This window comes from Chiloscyllium plagiosum, chromosome 9, assembly GCF_004010195.1.
Source record: "Chiloscyllium plagiosum isolate BGI_BamShark_2017 chromosome 9, ASM401019v2, whole genome shotgun sequence".
NCBI lineage: Eukaryota > Metazoa > Chordata > Chondrichthyes > Orectolobiformes > Hemiscylliidae > Chiloscyllium > Chiloscyllium plagiosum.
The window spans coordinates 92,026,039-92,047,055 of record NC_057718.1 but is presented as its reverse complement, the minus strand read 5'-3'; the positions used below and the strand labels follow the sequence as shown (position 1 = coordinate 92,047,055).

Below are 21,017 nucleotides of genomic sequence, written 5' to 3'. Positions count from 1 at the left end.
CCTGGGGCTGTTTCCCTGGAGCGTCGGAGGCTGAAGGGTGACCTTATAGAGGTTTACAAAATTATGAGAGGCATGGATAGGATAAATCGACAAGGTCTTTTCCCTGGGATCGGGGAGTCCAGAACGAGAGGGCATAGGTTTAGGGTGAGAGGGGAAAGATATAAAAGAGACCCACGGGGTAATTTTTTCACGCAGAGGGTGGTACGTGTATGGAATGAACTGCCAGAGGAAGTGGTGGAGGCTGGTACAATTGCAACATTTAAGAGGCATTTGGATGGGTATATGAATAGGAAGGGTCTGGAGGGATATGGGCTGGGTGCTGGCAGGTGGGACTAGATTGGGTTGGGATATCTGGTCAGCATGGATGATTTGAACCAAAGGGTCTGTTTCCATGCTGTACATCTCTATGACTCTAATCATGCATGTACTGATGTGTCCACACTCTGATAAATATGGCATTGCACCTGGATAGTCAAGACAAGGTTACATTTTTCCAGTCAAACCACATCAAAGGTTGGAGAATAACTGAACAAACATAAGGGCCCAGGGAAATGGGAAGGACAAAGAAAGTCAAGAGAACATGATGTGGCGAGTAGAGGAGGAAAGAAGAAGACAGAGAGTGAATAGGAAGGTGGGGGGAGCTGTACTGAGGAGCTGCAAGGCAGAACAGCAGACACAAAAGGATTGAGGCATTGTTGAATCAGTCTTTGGAAGAAGAAATGTGAATTTGGTCGGAATTATAGTCAGGTTGGCTCTTGAAAAAGACAATGAAGTAGGGTAAGGAGAACCACAGATGGACTGTTGCAATATGTGGGTGATGGGTGGAACCAAGACATTTGCAAACAGTGGGTGGGTTGAAACAGGAAATTCACTCATCAGAAAAATAGATTACATAGGTAGCAGAAACGCAGAAAATAATAGCAGGTGTAGGTCACTCAGCCCTTCCAGCCTGTTCACCATCCAATATGTTCATGACTGTTCATCCACCTGAGTTCCTGTTTTCTCCTCATACCCTTTGATCCCTTTAGCCCTAAGAATTATAATCAATTCTTTGAAAACATACAATACTTTGGTCTCAACTGTTTTCTGTGGAAGAGAATTCCACAGGCTAACAGGTTAATTAGGGCTCTTGTGTTGCAGTGGTAGGGCTCAGTTTAAGTTTTCCAACCGGATGTGTATCACCATATGTGTGAGTAATTGGACGAAAATGTTTACAGCCAAACACCATTCATTATTGTTGGGTATGGAGATGTTGCAAAATACTCACCATGTGCTGGATAGTGGGTGGGGTCATGGGGATGTGGGAACGCAAAGCCCGGCCTCCACACTGTCTTGGTTCACCACTGCACAGGCACAACCCTGAGGTGGACACCCTGGATGAGTGATTTGGAGGAGCTGGAGTTAGACTGGGGTGGACAAAGTTAAAATTACACGACACCCTGGTTATAGTCCAACAGGTTTATTTGGAAGCACCAGCTTTCAAAGCACTGCTTCTTCATCAGGTGGTTGTACAGCAGGACATAAGACACAGAATTTATAGCAAATGTTACAGTGTCGTATAGCTGAAATATATTAAACAAACTTAGATTATGTCTTTCATCTATTAGAATGGTTTTGCTAGTTTACGTTTGTTAATATGTAAATCCCAGAACTCCTTTTAAGTTACATTTTCAAGATAACTTCAGTTCTTCTTACAAATGTGTCATTTCAGCTCAAACAAGGCATTAAAGGTGTGAGGTTAAGATCTGTCTGTGTCCCAATCTTGAGTCAGACTGGTTCTATTTCTAATGTGGGATTTACAGAATCTTACATGGATTGACTGTAGGTTATGCATTTTTTGAGCAAAATAAAATGTAATTCTACAAATACAGGTTTACCGCATAAAATAATATATGTGCATGGAGAGACAGAATGAGTGTGTGTGAGTACATGTGAGAGTGTGTATAGCTGAAAATGTGTTGCTGGAAAAGCACAGCAAGTCAGGCAGCATCCAAGGAGCAGGAGAATCGACGTTTCGGGCATGAGCCCTTCTTCAGGAATGAGGAAGGGCTCATGCCCGAAACGTTGATTCTCCTGCTCCTTGGATGCTGCCTGACCTGCTGTGCTTTTCCAGCAACACATTTTCAGCTCTGATAGCCTCATTCCTGAAGAAGGGCTCATGCCCGAAACGTCGATTCTCCTGCTCCTTAGATGCTGCCTGACTTGCTGTGCTTTTCCAGCAACACATTTTCAGCTCTGATCTCCAGTCCTCACTTTCTCCTAAGAGTGTGTATACACTTGGTTAAGTATGTGTGTGAGTGTGATGGGGTATCAGCCTGGGAGAGGGTGTCTGCGTGGGGCGTGTATGTCTGTGCCTGTGAGAGAGGGCCTGTGTTAGTGTATATGTGGGAGTATATAGTGCCGTGGGGTCACCTGCAGTGTGACATGAACTCAAGGTCCCAGTTGAGGCCTCAAACGGCACCTTGGGTTCATGTCACACTACAGATGACCCCACTACACTATACACTCCCTCACACATACACTCTCACGTGCACTCACTCTGTCTCTCCTGCACAAATTTATGGGCTAATCTGTATTTGCAATTATACTTTACTCAAAAAATGCATAACCTACAGTCAATCCATGTAAGATTCTGTAAATCACATTTTAGAAATAGAACCAGTCTGACTCAAGATTGGGACACAGACAGACTTTAACCTCACCCCTTTAATGCATTGTCTGAGCTGAAATGACACATTTCTTTAGAAAACCTAAAGTTATCTTGAGACTGTAACTTAAAAAGAGTTCTGGGTTTTACATAGATATCAATAAACCAAAACTAACAAAGCCATTCTAAAAGATGAAAGACCTAATCTAAGTTTGTTTAATATATTTCAGCCACATAACACTGTAAACGTTTGCAAAAATTCTGTGTCTTATGGTCCTGCTCCACAGCCACCTGATGAAGAAGCAGCGCTTCGAAAACTAGTGCTTCTAAATAAACCTGGTATGTAATTTTTAACCGTGGATGAGGACGCCTTGAAACCCCAACTCCACGCAGAGCGCTGTGAAGGACTTCGATGTGCGGAGCCAGGCAACTTCACGAAGCCCCGCCTCCACGCAGTGCGTCAGACGTCAGAGGAGGCGTTACCCAACGGGGGTGGGTGGCGCGCGAGGCGGACCCAATGACCGTTGCGCGTATGGCGGCGAGTTCCGTGTTTACACCAGGAGAACGGGAGGTGAGCCGAACGCCGTGTTAGTGAGGCGAGAAAGCCGGAGGAAGAAAAGGGCAACAAAAATAATAGAAGGATCTGAAAGGCCGGCGGAGATGCGTCGGGGAGCTTGAGGCCGGCTGTTGCAAAGGGGAGAGCGCGGTTGGAGTGCGAACAAGACGGAGGTTTCGGGCCGCTCGCGGAACGGAATGTTTTCCAGAAAGGCTCATGGAGACGTCAAGAAATCTACACAGAAAGTTCTGGACCCAAAGAAGGATGTGCTGACCCGCCTCAAGCACCTGAGGACTCTGCTAGGTTGGTGACCAGGCGGGCAAACGCGGGAAGGGTATGGGGACGTGCGCCGACACAACTTGCCGGGGTGGGGTGGTGAGTGAGGAATGGGCCGTATGGTCAGCCTCTCCGCTCCGCTCTGCTCCACCTCACCTCGCGCCTCCGCCAGTGAAGGGCATCTCTACAACTGGTCCAATCTAGCGGGAAGCGCGCAGGCGCCGTCGAGGTTGTGTCGGCAGGAAATCCATTAGGGCTCAGTAAACGTGACGGTCGGTGCAATCCCAACAAATAATAACCGACACCCCCACCTTCCCCCACCCCGCCAACACAAAAGTGAAGTTAGCTTCTCACGTTCACTCATCTCCTGCCCCCACTCCACAATACACGCACCTCATCTCTGATTCACGCACCCTTCCCTTGACACCCCCCCCCCCCCCCCGCGGCCCCCCCGCCCCCCCTCGGGGGTGTGCGTGGAACCGCGTGCGGCGAGCGGGCTCGCCGTGCTCCCGGTGGGTCTGTCGACCGGGGTGTACTGTCTCTCCCTGCCATCCCCCCCCCCCCCCCCGTTGCACCACATATCTGTTGCCCCTGTAACCCTGCACACCACATGTCTTTTGTCACCCCGTCCCCTCGCCACATTGCTCTCTCTCTCTTGGGCCTTCCACCTGCCAGGTCCCCTGTGTCTCTCAAACTCTCCACATCTGCATCTTGCTTCTCTGTCCCCCCTTCTGTCCATTCCTGTTTCATTTCCACTCAAAACTCTGCATCCCCCAGTCTCCCCTCTTCTATCACTCTCACCATCCCCCAAACAACTCCATCTTCCTGGCCCCTCCAACTCACCAGGCTCCACATAACCTCCCTACCCTGCACTGGACCCTCATCTTCCTGAGTCGCTTTCCCTTTCCGTTTCTCTCAGTGCACTGCTTTCTTATATGCTTCCCCCAGAGAGTAGGTAACATGGACTCATATGCAGTCAGATTTCATGAGCTGTCACATTTTCAGAAGGCAAAGATAATCTCATTTCTATGTGCTTTTTGTCATGGCTTCTTTCTGCAAGCCAGTCATTTCCATTTTGGCACAAAATAAAATAGCTTTTGATATTAACTTTGCTGGACAGTTGTAAAGTTAAGAATTTTAAGCAATATTTAAATGAACATCATTGTTCAGTTTGAGATTGGTTATGCATTGTTATTGAGAAACAGTGCACTGTATTGTACTATAACTTGGAACAGGGTATTAGAGTTTTCAATTTTAAATATCTAGTTAATCAAGATTCTAAATCCATGTATACCTCCTGTTCAGAAAGTTTAGAAACAACTCAAAAATGTAAACAGTTATATTATGCTTTAATTGTAATTGTATGGCACTTGTATGGCACTTTGGATATTTCTGGACTTCTAAGTATTGAATTGTTGTAACAATGTTTGCATTGTATGTGTGATTTTGCAGAAAGCAGTATAGAAACTTTTTTCATAAGTTTAGATAGCTTTCTTTTTCATGGGATAAAAAAGCATCTTTGAACACTTGGAATTTTTGTTCCTTCTACAGAGTTTCTTTGCACCTGTATCTCAATTGAGGTTTATGTAATATTAAATAAAGCAGATTCTGCATTAGGTGTGACCTTGATAGACATCCTTAATTTTTAGGTATAAATTAATTACTGATTGCAATTAATTGAGAATCAGTATGAACTGCTTTGCTTTCTGCTATATGTCAAATCCTAATTTTCTGCATCTTTGTTTGAAGAATGATTTGGATGTGCCGATGTTAGACTGGGGTGTACCAAGTTAAAAATTACCCGACACCAGGTTATAATCCAACAGGTTTATTTGGAAGCACTAGGTTTTGGAGGACTGCTCCTTCATCAGATGGTTGTGGAGCACCTGATGAAGGAATGGTGCTCTGAAACCTCATGTCTCCAAATAAACCGGTTGGATTATAACCTGCTGTCATGTGATTTTTAACTTTGTTTGAAGAATGATAGACTCCGAATTCGCAAAGGATTTTTTTTATGCTTGTTTGCTTGGCTGGAAACAGTGTCTGCAAAGCTTGTTGTGGTCAGCTTGTGATGGTGGCACTGCAGAGGGATTTGAAGCTAAATTAACTCGAAAGCATTCAGTAGGCCTTAAATGTCATGGTAAAGTTCATTGTGCAGGCTATGTTATCATGGAGATGAGTGGAGCACCGGGTTCTCTAGTTTGTTTATCTGAGGACGTTAGGAGAGTGCTGTCGTTTGCAGAATCCAGGCAGTGAGGACAAGAGAGGTCCCCGGAAGCCATCGATAGTGTGAATTAAAGAAGCGTAAAAACAGTATTCGCTTTATTTGGCTGAGAAAGGTTGGAACTTGGAGAACCCTGATGTATGCTGTATGATACAAGGCTTATTGAACTCTTTACTTACTGATTAACCAAACTTAACTCTTTGGGATTTAGTTTGTGCTTAGTAAAGGAAACAATGCTGCGGTGGTGAATGGAACATTCCATTTTGTCTACTTTTTTCGCAACAAGCAGTCTGGGTCAAGTTGCCACGGTTCGAGGCAAATTGGTATTCTCTGTATTCTGACCAAACAATTTGATTCTTTCTAATTCAAGGGCAAACATGTTTCTGCATTGTTATTTTTCAGCACATCTCTTGGCTTTTGAGTGAAATTGATATTTGTGCTTAATTGGGAGCAGTTTTATGCTGCATGCCAAATGCATTGGCAACTGTATTGTTTTGTACAGCTGCTTAAGGAGTTCATCAATTAAAATTATATATGACCTCTATGTCCTAGGCTAGAAAGTCATGTATCATAGCTTGGGAATTCATCTAAATTCTTCTCTTCCATCAATCGAAATATACACACTTGTAGATTTGATATGGAAAAATGGCATGTTTAACTTTAGATTTTTGGAGTGCATTTGTTTGCAGATCAAATAAAAATGTTCTTTGATTTTTCAATTGAATTCTACCTCCTTCGATAACAAGAGGATCACTCATGGCATCACCTATAGAAAATCAGAATTAAATGAACTTTTAAGTTCAAGTGATTCTATGGGTGTATTATTAGGAATTTGGAGCTTTTGGATTTTGAGATCTTGTTGACAAGTAGAAGAGCTTGAGTGATGGCGGGCGTAATAATAGAGAATATATTAAGAGGCCATCTAATTTTTAAAATTGTTATCATCCGAATTGATCAGCTGTCTTCCACTTTTCATGGTTGTATTTTGTTTGGACTAAGTGTGACTGCTTAGTTGTTGACTTTTATTCACTTCAGCTGTTTTATTACTTGCAGGTTGCAACTGTCATTTGCTAATTCAGGGATTGGATCATTATATTTTAAGTTGCACTTCCTCTATCACAGGGCTTGAATCCATTTCTAGACACCTAAGTATTCAAGGCTATTGACACTTTCAGGAGATGACTAGGTAACTTAATTGTCTTCTGGGTACACTGTGACAGTCATATGTAATGCCATCTATTGTCATTACAGATGAAGGTTTTAATATCTGATCTGAGGAGTATGACACAATAATATTGCCCAAATAGGAGTGTACCATGTCCAAGGAAATTTATATACATGATAGCTTCAGTCTTTCCATTCCATTGAGTCATTTTAATATTTCAAACAGTTAAGTGGTAAGTTTTCCAAACTGAAAGGTACATAATTCAAATTTATGCAGTCTTTCTTGTAACTTAACTCTTTAAACCTTTGTACAAATCTGTACATGTATCTCCTCAACAAATGTTATATGTCTTCAGATGAGGTGCCAAACCTTCATAGACTCATACAGCACGGAATCAGACCCTTTGGTCTATAAAGTATTCTAAATAGGATGTCACTGAGGCTTTATATAACTGCCCTTAAACAGTTTAATAAATGTTTGCTTACTTTTTTGGCCTGTTAATTAGTTTTTACTGATTTGTATACGTGGATAACCAATTGTCATTCACCAGTGTTTCACAATTCATTAAAATATATGATTTGTCTTTATAAGCTCCAAACCGGATCACTAACTGCTGAAGTGATACACGTGATCAGCAGGAGAGGGAATCTATACTAAATGATACAATTTTAAAGAGGGCGCACAAATGAGTTGATCTGTTTGAGGGGGTTAGTTTATCAACTTGACTCGGCTGACCCAATGCATAATGTAGCTTTGAGAAACAGGTTGGCAGCTGAGAATTTTGTGGCATGTAATTTGTCTCCAACTCTCCATAACTTCTCAATGATTTGCATAGCACTTCTGCGGAGTTTGCTGGAGCACTGTTCACTTGATCACATGAATTCAGTTGCTGCAGCACTCAAAATACTTGACACATACAAACCACTTTATCTTCCAAACCTATGATCTGTACTTGTGTTTTAGAAGAGTGTGAGACAACCTTATTTAAACATACAAAATTCTTAGGAAACTTGACCAAGGTAGATGCAGAAATGTTATTGTCTGGGAGTGTCTGTGATCAAAGAAAATAACGTCAGTCCGATTAAACATGAGAAGAAATTTCTTCTAAGGGTAGCGAATTTATGGAATTCTTTAGCATAGAGAACTGGGGATGCATCATTAAGTATATTCAAGGCTGAAATAGATTTTTCATCAGTAGGATTATGGGAAAAGACAGAAAAGGGGAGTTGTGGTTTATCAGATTAGCCACAATGTCATTGAATGGCAGAGCAGACTTGAAGGCCAAAAATGACCGACTTTTTCCCCTGACATTTTTGCTATTACTTAAAAAAGACATCAGACCCATAGGAATACCACAACCACTTGCAAGTTCCCCTTCAAGGGACATCTTTACCATGTCTCTACTGTTGCTTAATCGTGTTCTTGCAACTTCATCTCAAGTAGAACTGTTGGTGTACCTGGATTCCATGGGCAGTATTGGTACATGAGGGGAAGCTTGCTTCTTGTCAAGGGCAATTGGGGTGGTTAATAAATGCTGATGTAGCCAATGATATCCTGTGAGTAATACAGAAGAGTTTCTGAAATTGTCATTAAAAAGCCAATGGTAACTAACTTTACAAAGAAAGGTGGGGTTCATGAAGAAAGTAACAAATTTTATAAATTTCTGGTTAGATGTTTTGCTGTACTGTTTTGCCAGTTCTGAACATTACTGTGTAGGATATCAAGGGCTTAGGAGAAAATCTAATGGAGGCTTGCCAAAATAGTACTAGCATAAGGGAATTCAGTTCTGTGTTGAAAATAGAGAAGCTAGAATTGTTCTACTTAAAGCCAAAAGCATGAAGTAGAGGCTTATTAGAAGCGTTAAAACTTTTATGTGGTTTTGATGGCAAAGATGAGGAAATACTGATTTCACTGTAAGAATGGAAAGGGAAAGTAATTGAGAAACTGAAAAAAGAAAAAGGACGATACCTAACGTGTGCATTGTCCAAACCTGAGGAAGCTGGATAAGCAGCGGCACCTCCTCTTTCTGTTTTTTGTTCTCTTTCTTTATCACTCTCTTATGCTGTCTCTTGCTTTTCAGCTCACTCTTTGTAGGCATTTGTTTTGATGGAGACCATTTAGCTGCTGGAACTCAGTTATTAACTGAAAGAACCATACCACAAGATTTAAAAATTTTAGACAAAAACCCTCCTGTATTGATTTTAAAAAAGAATATGCTACCCTTGAATGCAAAATTCTCCAAATCACAATTCCTTATCCTACTTTTAATTCTGCACAAGTTACCCCATATTATGCAGAATCTTGTGGGTTTCTTCACTTCTGAAACTAAACAAAGATATGCTGAGTTCTCAATAATAACTTTAATTTTACTTGGTGTTCCTGCTGATCTCCAAGGTATGAGATTGTTTGGGGTCCTTCCAATAGCATTTGGCTAGGCAGTCCTCCAACTCTTCTTAAGATCTCGTGATTTTGTACACAGACTTAATGCTTTCTTGTTAAGTGACTCCAAACCAGAAAGCCCCCGCTTTTTTCCTGATAGTAGCCCTGCTACTGATCTAAGCTCTTGGAAAATTCTCTCTCTGCTTCTCAAAACCACTTCTGTCACCAACTAAATTGCCTCTGTGAAAATTGCATAATTAAAACCAAAACAAATCTGTATCTCCATGTAGTAGATCCCAGTGTCAAAATGGTAAATTCTACATGTCCAAGATAGGGACATCACCACATTAACGTTACTATAAGATATACTCCTAAAATATATGGGTAATGAAATTAAACATTTTTGCAAAAATATTTACACAATATATAATGTTTATGACACAAACAAGATACAGGTAAAGCTGCACTTAAATTTATACAAAATCTTTGATAAGCTATGATGATGCTGCTCCTTTGACAAGGTTATGTTGTCCTTTTTTTTCTATCCCTGATAACCTTTCACCCCTTACTTCACCAGAATCTATCTATCCTTGCTGAAAATATATTCAAAAGCTAAGTTTCCATCATTTTTTCAGAGGTGTTAAAGACACAGACTCTGAAAAGTCTGGGGTTGAAGGGTTTCAGGGCCAATTTGATTACAGCTAACGGATACTGCCTCAGGCAAAAGGTTTTTAAGTTTTAATTAAAAAACATATTGTGAACATACTTTTTGTTGGTACTGTAGCTCTACCTCACTGAACAATACACCTTGGATGTAGCTGCAAGAACGTTGTGTGAATTTCTCCTTCAGAAATTGAAATGCCTTTATGTATTGAGCTGGAACCCATTACTTAGCAGAGGGATTACTGACTAAAGGGCACAGATTTAAAATAAGTGGTAGACAGGTTACAGGAAAGAACTGTCTTCACCTAAAGTGGCATTAGTCTGGGACTTCCTGCCTCAAAGACTTATAAAGGTAGAAGTGTTCATCTCACTTTTAAAAAAAAAAGTAACTTTTTGACATGCATTTGAAATGCTGAAATCCACAAGGTCACAGATAAGGAATGGGAAATGGGATTCGGCTGACTAACCATTTTCTTGGTGACACACATAATCACAGACTTAAATGGCTGTCCTCTGTGCTATAATGCTCTATGATTGAGATCACAAGAAGCAGCAAGATAATAAGCAGGTTACCTTTTTGTGATGTTGATCTCGGAACAAATCTTTGACAGGATTCATGGAAGATTCCCAGTGCTCTTGGGCAAAGCAATGGAATATTTTGCACCATATTGGAGGGCACATAGATTCCTCCAACAGTTGAAGCATTCCGTTAACCCTCATACTGTAATGAAGTTTCAGACTAGTTTACAAGCTTGTCTCTGGAGTGGAGTTTGAGCAATGATCTTGTGAATCAGGGAAGAATTTTCCACTGTAGCATAAGTATTATTTCCAAAAAGAGTGGACCAAGAAAAGGCATAAGTGAATGAAGGTACTGCACAATGGGGATGGTAAGTATTAATAAGTACATTTCAGTTTGGAGGTAGCTTCACTCTTGTGTAAGTTTGGAAAACAAATCTGAATCGAAAAATATTAGTTAAGAAGTTATAGACCTGCATATTAACTGATAAACTACTAGAAATGAATTAATTCAAAAAAATTGATTTAAGGTCAGCATTTTCATTTGAATGTTTTAAGGCTTTTTTTTAGCAGTCTTATTCTACATTTTAGTGAATGAAGTGACCATAGCATTTTAGATGTATTTGAATGCCTTTTCCACAGCAAGAAACAGCTCTTTTGGTGAATTGTCTACTATTGTCTGTTAAGTTATATTGTAGAAGCACAGATACTCATGTATATTGGGAAGGAAGGTTAATTTGCATAACACTCGTTTCAATGTTTAATGTTCAGATAAATAACTTATCAGACTTGCCTACTACATATGTACATGTGAATGCTGAGCAGGAGTAGGCCATTCAACCCTCGAGACTACACCCCATGTAATAAAATCATGGATGATTTAATTGTAACCTTATCTGCATTCCTGTCAACCCCTGATAACCTTTCGCCCCTTGCTTCACCAGAATCTATGTATCAAAGAACAAAGAAAATTTACAGCCCAGGAACAGGCCTTTTGGCCCTTCAAGCCTGAACCGATCTAAATGTACTGTCTAAATCTGTTGGTCAATTCCTAACCATTTGTATCCCTCTGCTCCCCGCCTACTCATGCATCTGTCCAGATGCATTTTAAATGAATCTACTGTGCCTGCCTCTACCACCTCTGCTGGCAACGCTTTCCAAACGCCTACCATCCTCTGTGTGAAGTACTTGCTGCGTGTATCCCCCTTTAACTTTCCACCTCTCACCTTGAAAGCATGACCTCTGGTTATTGAATCCTTCACTCTGGGGAAAAAGCTTGTCACTATCCACCCTGTCTATCCCCGTCATGATTTTGTAAGCCTCAATCAGGTCCTCCCATAATCTCCTTTTTTTCAAGTGAAAACAAATCTAACCTACTCAACCTCAACTTCATAGCTAGCACTTTCCATACCAGGCAACATCCTCGTAAACCTTCTCTGCACCCTCTCCAAAGTGTCCACATCCTTTTGGTAATGTGGCGACCAGAACTGTACACAATATTCTAAGTGTGGCCGAACTAATGTCTTGTACAATTTTAACATGACTTGCCAGCTCTTATACTCAATACCCCGTCCAATGAAGGCAAGCATACTATATGCCTTCTTGATCACTCTATCCACCTGTGCAGCAACCTTCAGGGTACAATGGGCCTGCACTCCCAGATCTCTCTGCCCATCAACTTTTCCCATAATTCGCTCGAGAATTAGACTTGCCTAAATGCATCACCTCACATTTGTCTGGATTGAAAGCCAACTGCCACTTTTCCGACCAACTCTCCAGGCTATCTATATCCTCCTGTATTCTCTGACAGTCCCTTATGCTTTCTACTACTCCACCAATCTTTGTGTCATCTGCAAACTTGCTGATCATACCAACAGTGCCCTCTTCTAGATCATTTATGTATATTACAAATAACAGTGGCCCCAATACTGACCCCTGTGCAACATCACTTTTCACCTTTCTCCATTTCGAGAAACTCCCTTCAACTCTCTGTCTCCTGTTGCTCAACCAGTTCTTTATCCACCTAGCTAGAATACCCTGCACACCATGTGACTTCACTTTCTCCATTAGTCTACAATGGGCAACCTCATCAAATGCCTTACTAAAGTCCATGTATATGACATCAACAGCCCTTCCTTCATCTAACAACTTGGTCGCTTCCTCGAAGAACTCTATTAAGTTGGTAAGGCACGATCTCCCTCGCACAAAACCATGTTGCCTATCACTATCTTTTCTAAATATGAATAGATCCTATCTCTTAGTAACCTCTCCAGCAACTTCCCCACCAACGACGTCAGGCTCACTGGTCTGTAGTTACCTGGAATATCTCTACTACCTTCCTTATACAGAGGGACAACATAAGCTATCCTCCAGTCCTCCGGCACCTCACCTGTATTTAAGGATGCCACAAAGATATCTGTCAGGGCCTCAACTATTTCCTCCCTCGCCTCCCTGAGCAACCTGGGATAGATTCCATCCCGTCCTGGGGATTTGTCCACCTTAATAACCCCTAGCATACCCAATACATCTTCTCTACGTTTGCCAACATGATCCAGACTAATCAAACTTTTATCCCTAATCTCAAGATTCATCATGTTCCTCTCCTCAGTGAACACTGATGCAAAGTAATCATTCAGAATCTCACCCATTCTCTCAGGTTCGGCACACAGTTTTCTTTCATTACCTTTCAGTGGACCAATCCTTTCTCTAGTTACCTGCTTGCTTCTTATATAAGAATAAAATGTTTTGGCACTTTCCTTAATTCTGCTTGCTAAAGTTATTTCATGACCCCTTTTCGCCCGCTTGATTCCTTGTTTAAGACTTGTCCTACTCTTCCGAGATTCCTTCAGGGCCCTTTCTGTTCTTAGCTGCCTAGACCTTATGTATGCTTCCCTTTTCCTCTTGGCTAGTCGTACAATTTCTCCTGTCATTCATGGTTCACCAATCTTGCCCTTCCTGTCCTTTGCCTTCAACGGGGCATGCTTATCCTTCACTACCATTAACCTATCTTTGAAAGCCTCCCACATCTCAAATGTGTACTTCACTTCAAATAGCTGTGCCCAATCCACATTTCCCAGCTCCTGTCTAATTTTGATATAATTGGCTTTGGCCCAGTTTAGTACTCTTCCCTGAGGACCACTCTCTTCTTTATCTGAGTATTCTAAAACTTATAGAATTATCAATGAGTATTCTAAAACTTACAAACTCACTGTTCCCAAAGAAATCCCTCACCGCAACTTCTACCACTTGTCCTGGCTCGTTCCCCAGTACCAGGTCCAACATGGCCCCTTCCCTCGCTGGACTGTTGGCATACTGCTCTAGAAAACTCTCCTGGACACTTAATACAAATTCTACTCTATCCAGACCTCTGATGCTAAGTGTATCCCAGTCAATTTTAATTTTCCCAACATTCCCCCATATCACGGCCCTATTGCCTCTACACCTATTCATAATCTGTTTACCTATTTGTTCTTCTACCTCACGCTCACTGTTGGGAGGTCTGTAATACAGCCCCAACAATGTAACTGCACCCTTCTTATTTCTCAGCTCCACCCATAATGCCTCACTAACCAAGACTGCCATAGTGTCCTCCTTTAGCACAGCCGTGATATCATCCCTGACCAGTAACACAACTCCACCCCCTCTTTTACTTCCCTCCCAGTCCTATCTGAAGCATCTATATCCTGGAACATTTAGTTGCCAATCATCATGCCCTTCCTTCAGCCAAGTCTCTGTGATGGCAATAATGTCATACTCCCACGCAGCAATCCAGCCCTAAGTTCATCTGCCTTACACACTATACTCCTTGCATTAAAGTAGATGCATTTCAGGCCACCAGTTCTTCTGCGCTCACCTGCTCTCTGCCTGTTCTTCCCTTTATTAATGTTATCCCTATCTGTTATCTGTAGTTAGCTGGAATATCCCTACTACCCTTGCTGAAAATATTTGAAAGGTTAGTTTCCACCATTTTTTCAGAAAGATGGTTTCAAAGAGCCTTGATCCTGAGAGAAAATATTTCGCTGAATGTCTTTTTTTTTGGTGACCCTCAATTTTCATGATCCGTGATCCCTAGTTCTAGATCCTCACTTAGAGGAAGCATCCACTCTTACCCTGTATAGCCCTGTCAGGATGCGATCTTTCAATCAAGTCATCACTTACTTTTCTAAATGTCAGCAATTGCAAACCTAACCTGTCCAGTCTTTCCTCGTAAGACAATCCAGTCCGTTCAGTCTTGGTTTGATAGAGTTTCTCAATTGCCTTCAATGGATTTATATCCTTCCTTAAATGACCAGTACTGTGCATAAACTCCAGATGTTCCCCTCATGTGCACCAGGAGCCCTATAAACTTTCAGTGTTAAGTTATTGTGTTCCTATTTTATTTTTCCTGCCAAAATGGACAATGTTACATTTTCTCAAGCTTGATTTATCCTAAATTTGCTACTTAACTAATTTATCAATATATTTTTGTAGCCTTTTTCTGTCCTCTTTACAATTTACTTTCCTACCTGTCTTTGTGTTGTCAGCCAATTTGACAACTGTACCTTCCACCTCTTCATCTAAGTCATGGATATAAATTGTAAACAGTTGAGGATCCAGCATTGATCCCTGTGGCACACCACTCGTTAAATCTTGTGAAGAGGAAAAGACCAATTGATGTTTGCTTCCTGTTAGCCAGCTAGTCTTTTGTTCATGCCAATACGTTGCCCTTGACACCATAATCTTTATTTTCCACATTAAGCTTTGAAACCTTGTAGAACCTTCTCAGTTGTTTTCTCGAAATCCAAGTACAGTGCATCCACCAGTTCTCTTTTATCCAAAATACATATTACTTCCTAAAATAACTTTGTAAATTGGTTAAATGTTAAACATTAAGCTAAAACCAAGACCGGAGACATTTGAAACAAAAACAAATTGTTGGAGATATTCTGTGGATCTGTCAGCATCTAAGCCAGTTCTGTTTCTGGTCAATGGTAAACTCCAAGATATTGACATTAGGGTATTCACTGGTGATACAATTGAATGTCAAGAGTGTTGGAGGCAGGATGATGGCGGTTAGGTTTTCTGTTGTTGGAGATGGTCATTGTCTGGCACTGGTGTGCTGTGAATGCTACTCGCCATTTGTCAGCCCAATCCCTGGATATTGTTCAGATCTTGCTACATTTGAACATGGACTGCTTCAATATCTGAGAAGTCATGAATTATAAAGAACTTAGAAATAGGAGCAGGAATAGAGTATTCACACCTTCGAATCTACTCGACCATTCGATATGATCACAGTTGATCATCCAACTTAGTTCCTGTTCCTGCTTTCTTCCATACCCTTTGATCCCTTTTACCCTAAGAACGATCTCTGTCTTCTTTACATTGTTCAGTTAGCAGTAATGTGATGGAGGGAATGTAACTAATGAAGAAAATGCTTGGGCCAAGAACACTACCATGAGGGATTCCTGCTGAAATGTCCTGGCACTGAAATAAAGGAGTAACATTTATCTTCTAATGGGATCATCCCTGAACCATGTGAGTTTTGGAAAATTACAACCAATGCATCAACTATCTCGTAACCACTTTCTGGACCCTCTGATGAAGTCCTTCAAGTCTTGAGGCTGTGGGCTGATAAATGTGTATTTTAGTCAATGCCAGTTCTCTGGTTATTGTAATTCTCCCGATTCCTTCCCTTTTGTTTCCTGATTTACTTCAGGGATGTTACTTGTATCCTCTATAGTGAAGATTTATTAAAGTACCATCTCTTTGTTTTCCATGATTACTTCTTTAGATTCACTCTTTAGAGGACCAACACTTAGTCATTTTTAAAATGTGAAATATCTTACTATGCCTTTATATTTATTGCTTTATCCTTACAAGGTACAATGTCTCCCATTTTCGATGTTTTCTGATCAACTTGTTCAGTTATGTTATTGTACACTTCTGGAGGAGGTGGGACTTGAACTCAGGCCTCCTAGTTCAAAGGTAGGAAGAATTACTACACTGCACCACAGAAGTCTGTTATGCAATTTTTAAATAAAATCATAATTGCTTTCAGAAATCAGCATGAAATTGATTAAAAAGAAAAGTTACAGCACTGAGAGGATATGTCAGTTATTTTGTATTCTTTCAGTGCATTTCGTTGAATTTAGTTCTGTTTGCTTAAGCTTGTACGTATCCTAGAATGATATGTTCACATCTAGGCTATGTGAACTTTTCAGATTAAAGCAATTGTCAGCAAAGAGCATCTACTTCACTTTGTGTTTACTATAAAATGTGGTACAGCAGCACATACTTGATTAGAGTGCCTGAAAAATTGTACCATGTTAGTATGATTTTTGGCAACCTGCAATACTAGTGTACATGGAAATAATGTTATTTTTCAATCTATGAACTTATGAAATAACAGGATTTTAATATTGAGTATAAAATGCAAAGTAAATTGCTGGAACTTGATATTTAGTCAACTTCGATCCTTCATAGTAAGCAATTAATAAATATCTACAGTTTTAAACACACGAACAAAAGGCCTGAAGAGAGATTACTTTGATTTGTAATTTTAAATGTGGTGTAACCCTTGCATTCCTCAAACTCTAATATGTTCAATTTCTCACCTGCAGTGTGTCATGGACTTCTTTCTGTAAGCTACCTGAGAAAAGGTAACACTTAATTTTCTGCAACAGTGTGTTAGTGTCCTTACGTTGAGAGATGGGACTTTCATGTTGATCTCAGCCAGCGTGGGACTTGAACCATGCTGTTATCATCACTCTTATCAGAAACCAGCCAAGCAGTCAACTGAGCTAAATGACTCTGACTAGAGATAGGGACATTAATGCTGAACCACAAGACTTCAGTTTGTTCAAGAATAACTGGCTGGGTGATATTGGTTAAGATGTTGAGTATCTGGAGTACACACGTGAAATGGATATGTGTTTGGATAACAGGGTCGGTACTAGATAAGAATCAGACATGTATACTGCTGCAATCTGTAAATAAATTATCAAGAATAGGGTTTCTACTTGGTTTCATACTTCAACAGTTAACTGAAATGAGAATGTGTCGTCATGTTTGAAGGATGCTCATTCATCTGTACCCTAAGGGCAATAGTTCATCAGCATGAAAACTGAAATAGTTTTTGATATGATTCTCGAAGTGGAACTTAAAGGTGTTTGGAGTTTTGGAGCTAATTGTAGTTTTGTTTGCAAACTTGTGACTATTTGCAAGTCAGTTAGCTTGCTGGTGTATCAGTCATTTGAAGCTTAGATACCTATGGTATGTGACTTTGTTTATTTGTTACAAAACAAGAAACCATGGAGGTATTGTACTGGTTTACAATGGAACTTGCATTTGGAAATGAAATGCCTGAATTTTTCATAATATGTCCTTTGGCCCCATTCTCTTCCTCATCCAAATTCTGTTCCTTTCGAGAATCAGCAAATTATGACACATGATGATAACACTCTTTATGCTTTCAGACTGTGTGAATAATGCCTGATATTCAGGCCTGAGAAGCGATAACCTTTCCCAGTTAAACATTAGTAATTGCCACTGCTTCCATCTTCCCAATGCCAATGATACCATTTCATCGTTGCTATTGTCCATGGTTGAGCCAGACTGTTGGCGACATTGATCTTCTGTTCAAAGTGGGTTACATCTCTGTGTACACAAAAGAAGCAGAAGGAAAGATAGCAAACACATCTTCAGGTTTAAGCTGGAATTATTATTGTCAAAAGGACAAAGGAACAGATCCTCAAAATTATTAACCAATTAGCTAAATGTGAGCAGCATGAAAGATATTGAATATTTGAAGAAAGGTGGAACTGAAAAATGTCTAGAATCTGAAAAATGGTTTACAGCATGGATTTAAAAAGGGAAGGATACGTTTGGACAACTTTCAATCTTGAACAATCCTTTGAAGAAGTAACAGTAGATAAAGAACATCTTGGGAGTATTTTTACACTTGTTTTCAAAAGACCTCTGCATTCTACAGTATTTTGGACTCAACATGTGCAGTCAGGGCAATTAGAATGATTGGATAGCTAACTAGCCGTAAAACCAAGAATGAGGTCTTGTGGGTCGTGGTAACCTCTAAGCTAATGATCCAGGTTCAAGTATCACTTGCACCAGAAGCATGTCATGGTATGTCTCAACAGATTGACTAAAATAACTGAAACCAACAACAGTGAGTGTTAAAGGTACTTGGTCAGGCTTGGTGGAAAGTTGAAGATGGTGCTCCAGAGGAATCCATGCTGGTACCAGTGTTATTAATCATAGATAGAAATGATTTGGACTTGGGTAAATGAAGCACAATATTTAAATTTGTGGGTGACACCATAATGGGGGTATAGTTTAATGCTGAACAAGACTTTGACAAAATATAAGAAAACAGAAACAAACTTTGGATGTGTTCTGCAGACCTCCAACTTTTGAACTCTGTTAAATTTGTGCAGTTTTTGTTTCTTTTTCACATTTGTGGCTGTGTATTCTGTTTTCTGTTACCTAATTCTAGAAATCTACTTGTGTCCTATTACTATTCTGTTTTGCTTTAAGAACAGCCTTAACATCCTTATGATTTAACAAGCATATATTCATGATCTTAAGGCGTCCTCCTTCCACTTTGATTTGTTTTCCTCATTATGTTTCTGTCAGGAAATTTGATATGATTTATGTTGTTAAAATTGTCATATAGATGCAATTTATTTCTAAAACAATGTTGAATCCTAGTTTCTGCTGAAGTGGCTTCTGATTTTATTTAGATTTGCAGTTCCTTGTGAAACCAGTAGAGACTTTTGTAAATGTGGTATCTGGGCTATATTGGGAGGTCTTATTTTCTGGTTAGCTCAAACCTTTTGCTTTGCAAATATTTGACTCAAGTCATGGGTATTTATCCACCATTATAAATAAACCCTTGATCAGCTGTAATTCAGTGATTAAAGTTCAAAGTAAATGGATATATATCCTCTCGCGTTGTTCATGTTGCATCAGATGTTATGCTGTTGCAATTTGAAATACTTGGGTGTAGGTTTGATAGAGGATTGAATATGGCCACTGAGGATTTGTAAAGAAATTTGGGAAGGATATGTTTGGATGCAAATGTTTCTTTTTTAAAAATATGATACCTATGATGTTTTTCAAAGCAAATACAGGCACATGGTTATGGAATTGATTTGTTCATTTGCCGGTATGCAGTGCTCAAAAATAAGCTAGTCTATAACCATAATTATTTTTTATTCTACAAGATGATTGTAATTTATATACACCCACAGATAGAAATGCAATTGAGCAATTTTCCTTGGTTGAGGAAATGGTCAGGATGTAGAAGCAGCAAGACTTGACATGCACTGTAAATGGGTGATTTTATTACAGTACTTTGGTGTTTTGTGTTTTATTCCTGCTCCAAAATATGATGCCTCTGTTTTTGGAAGGAAGGCAATCTTAAATTTAAATGTGACCATTGTAAACTGAGAAAGCTTGCAAAGAATGTTGCTGGTAAACCCTAGGGATTGTATTTGGCTGCTTGATTGAATTTCTGAATTCTGCTGGCAGTGACAGAAAACCCCATTTCAGGCGTATGAGAATGACATTGTTAGAGAATGTTCAGATACAAAAAAAATTCTAGCTTTTTTTTTAAAATCAGTGATTGAAAAAACTTCACAATGCATAAATAGTAGAAGAATTTAAGCAGTTTTGGGCAATGTGCTTAAAGATCCACCAATAGTCACAGGGTGTCATTGAACTGTTGAGTTCAACAGTTTGAGTTAAAATTGGCCTTTTTTTCTTCAAAGAAGCATATGGGTTGGCTACTACTTGCTTTTGCCCGAAATGTCGGTTTTACTGCTCATATGCTGCCTGAACTGCTGTGCTTTCCCAGCACCACTCTCCTCCAGAATCTGGTTTCCAGCATCTGCAGTCATTGTTTTTATCTACTACTTCCATTTGCCATTATATGAAATTCTCTCAAAATAGGGTCTTTTCTCAGAAAGTTGGCTACGTGCGAGGTCTGAAATAATCATTGTGATGCAATACGGAACACGTAGGCCTAAGTTATATTGATGGTGCCTATGTTGCTCTTTACTTAGCAAAAGTTTAACAAGTTCAATCTTTTTAAAACTTGTGCACTGAATTATAACGTTTATGATAATTTCATGAGTCTGCCTCATCATACTAAGTTTTTATTGCAGTTTGGAGTCAATAGACAATAGGTGCGGGAGTAGACCATTCAACCCTTCGAGCCTGCACCGCCATTCAATCTAATCATGGCTGATCATTCCTAATCAGTATCCTGTTCCTGCCTTATCTCCATAACCCTTGATTCCACTATCTTTGAGAGCTCTATCCAACTCTTAAATGAATCCAGAGAGTGGGCCTCCACTGCCCTCCGGGGCAGAGCATTCCACGCAGCCATCACTCTCTGGGTGAAGAAGTTTCTCCTGAGCTCTGTCCTAAATGGTCTACCCCGTATTTTTAAGCTGTGTCCTCTGGTTCGGCACTCGCCCATCAGTGGAAATATGTTCCCTACTGCCAGAGTGTCCAATCCTTTCATAATCTTATACGTCCCAGTCAGATCCCCTCTCAATCTTCGAATCTCAAGGGTATACAAGCCCAGTCG

General features: G+C 40.2%; 1 protein-coding gene across 7 annotated transcripts in view; it reads left to right on the top strand.

The window, feature by feature from the left end:
* Window positions 1–3,102: 3,102 nt before the first annotated feature.
* ralgapa2 (Ral GTPase activating protein catalytic subunit alpha 2) overlaps window positions 3,103–21,017 on the top strand; it is a 585,975-nt gene continuing 568,060 nt past the window's right edge. For all 7 annotated transcript variants that reach the window (XM_043696530.1, XM_043696529.1, XM_043696527.1 and 4 more), the window contains exon 1: window positions 3,103–3,506. In XM_043696530.1, the coding sequence (XP_043552465.1) occupies window positions 3,401–3,506 (106 nt within the window). In that variant the 5' untranslated portion in view covers window positions 3,103–3,400. The remainder of the gene's footprint in view (window positions 3,507–21,017) is intronic.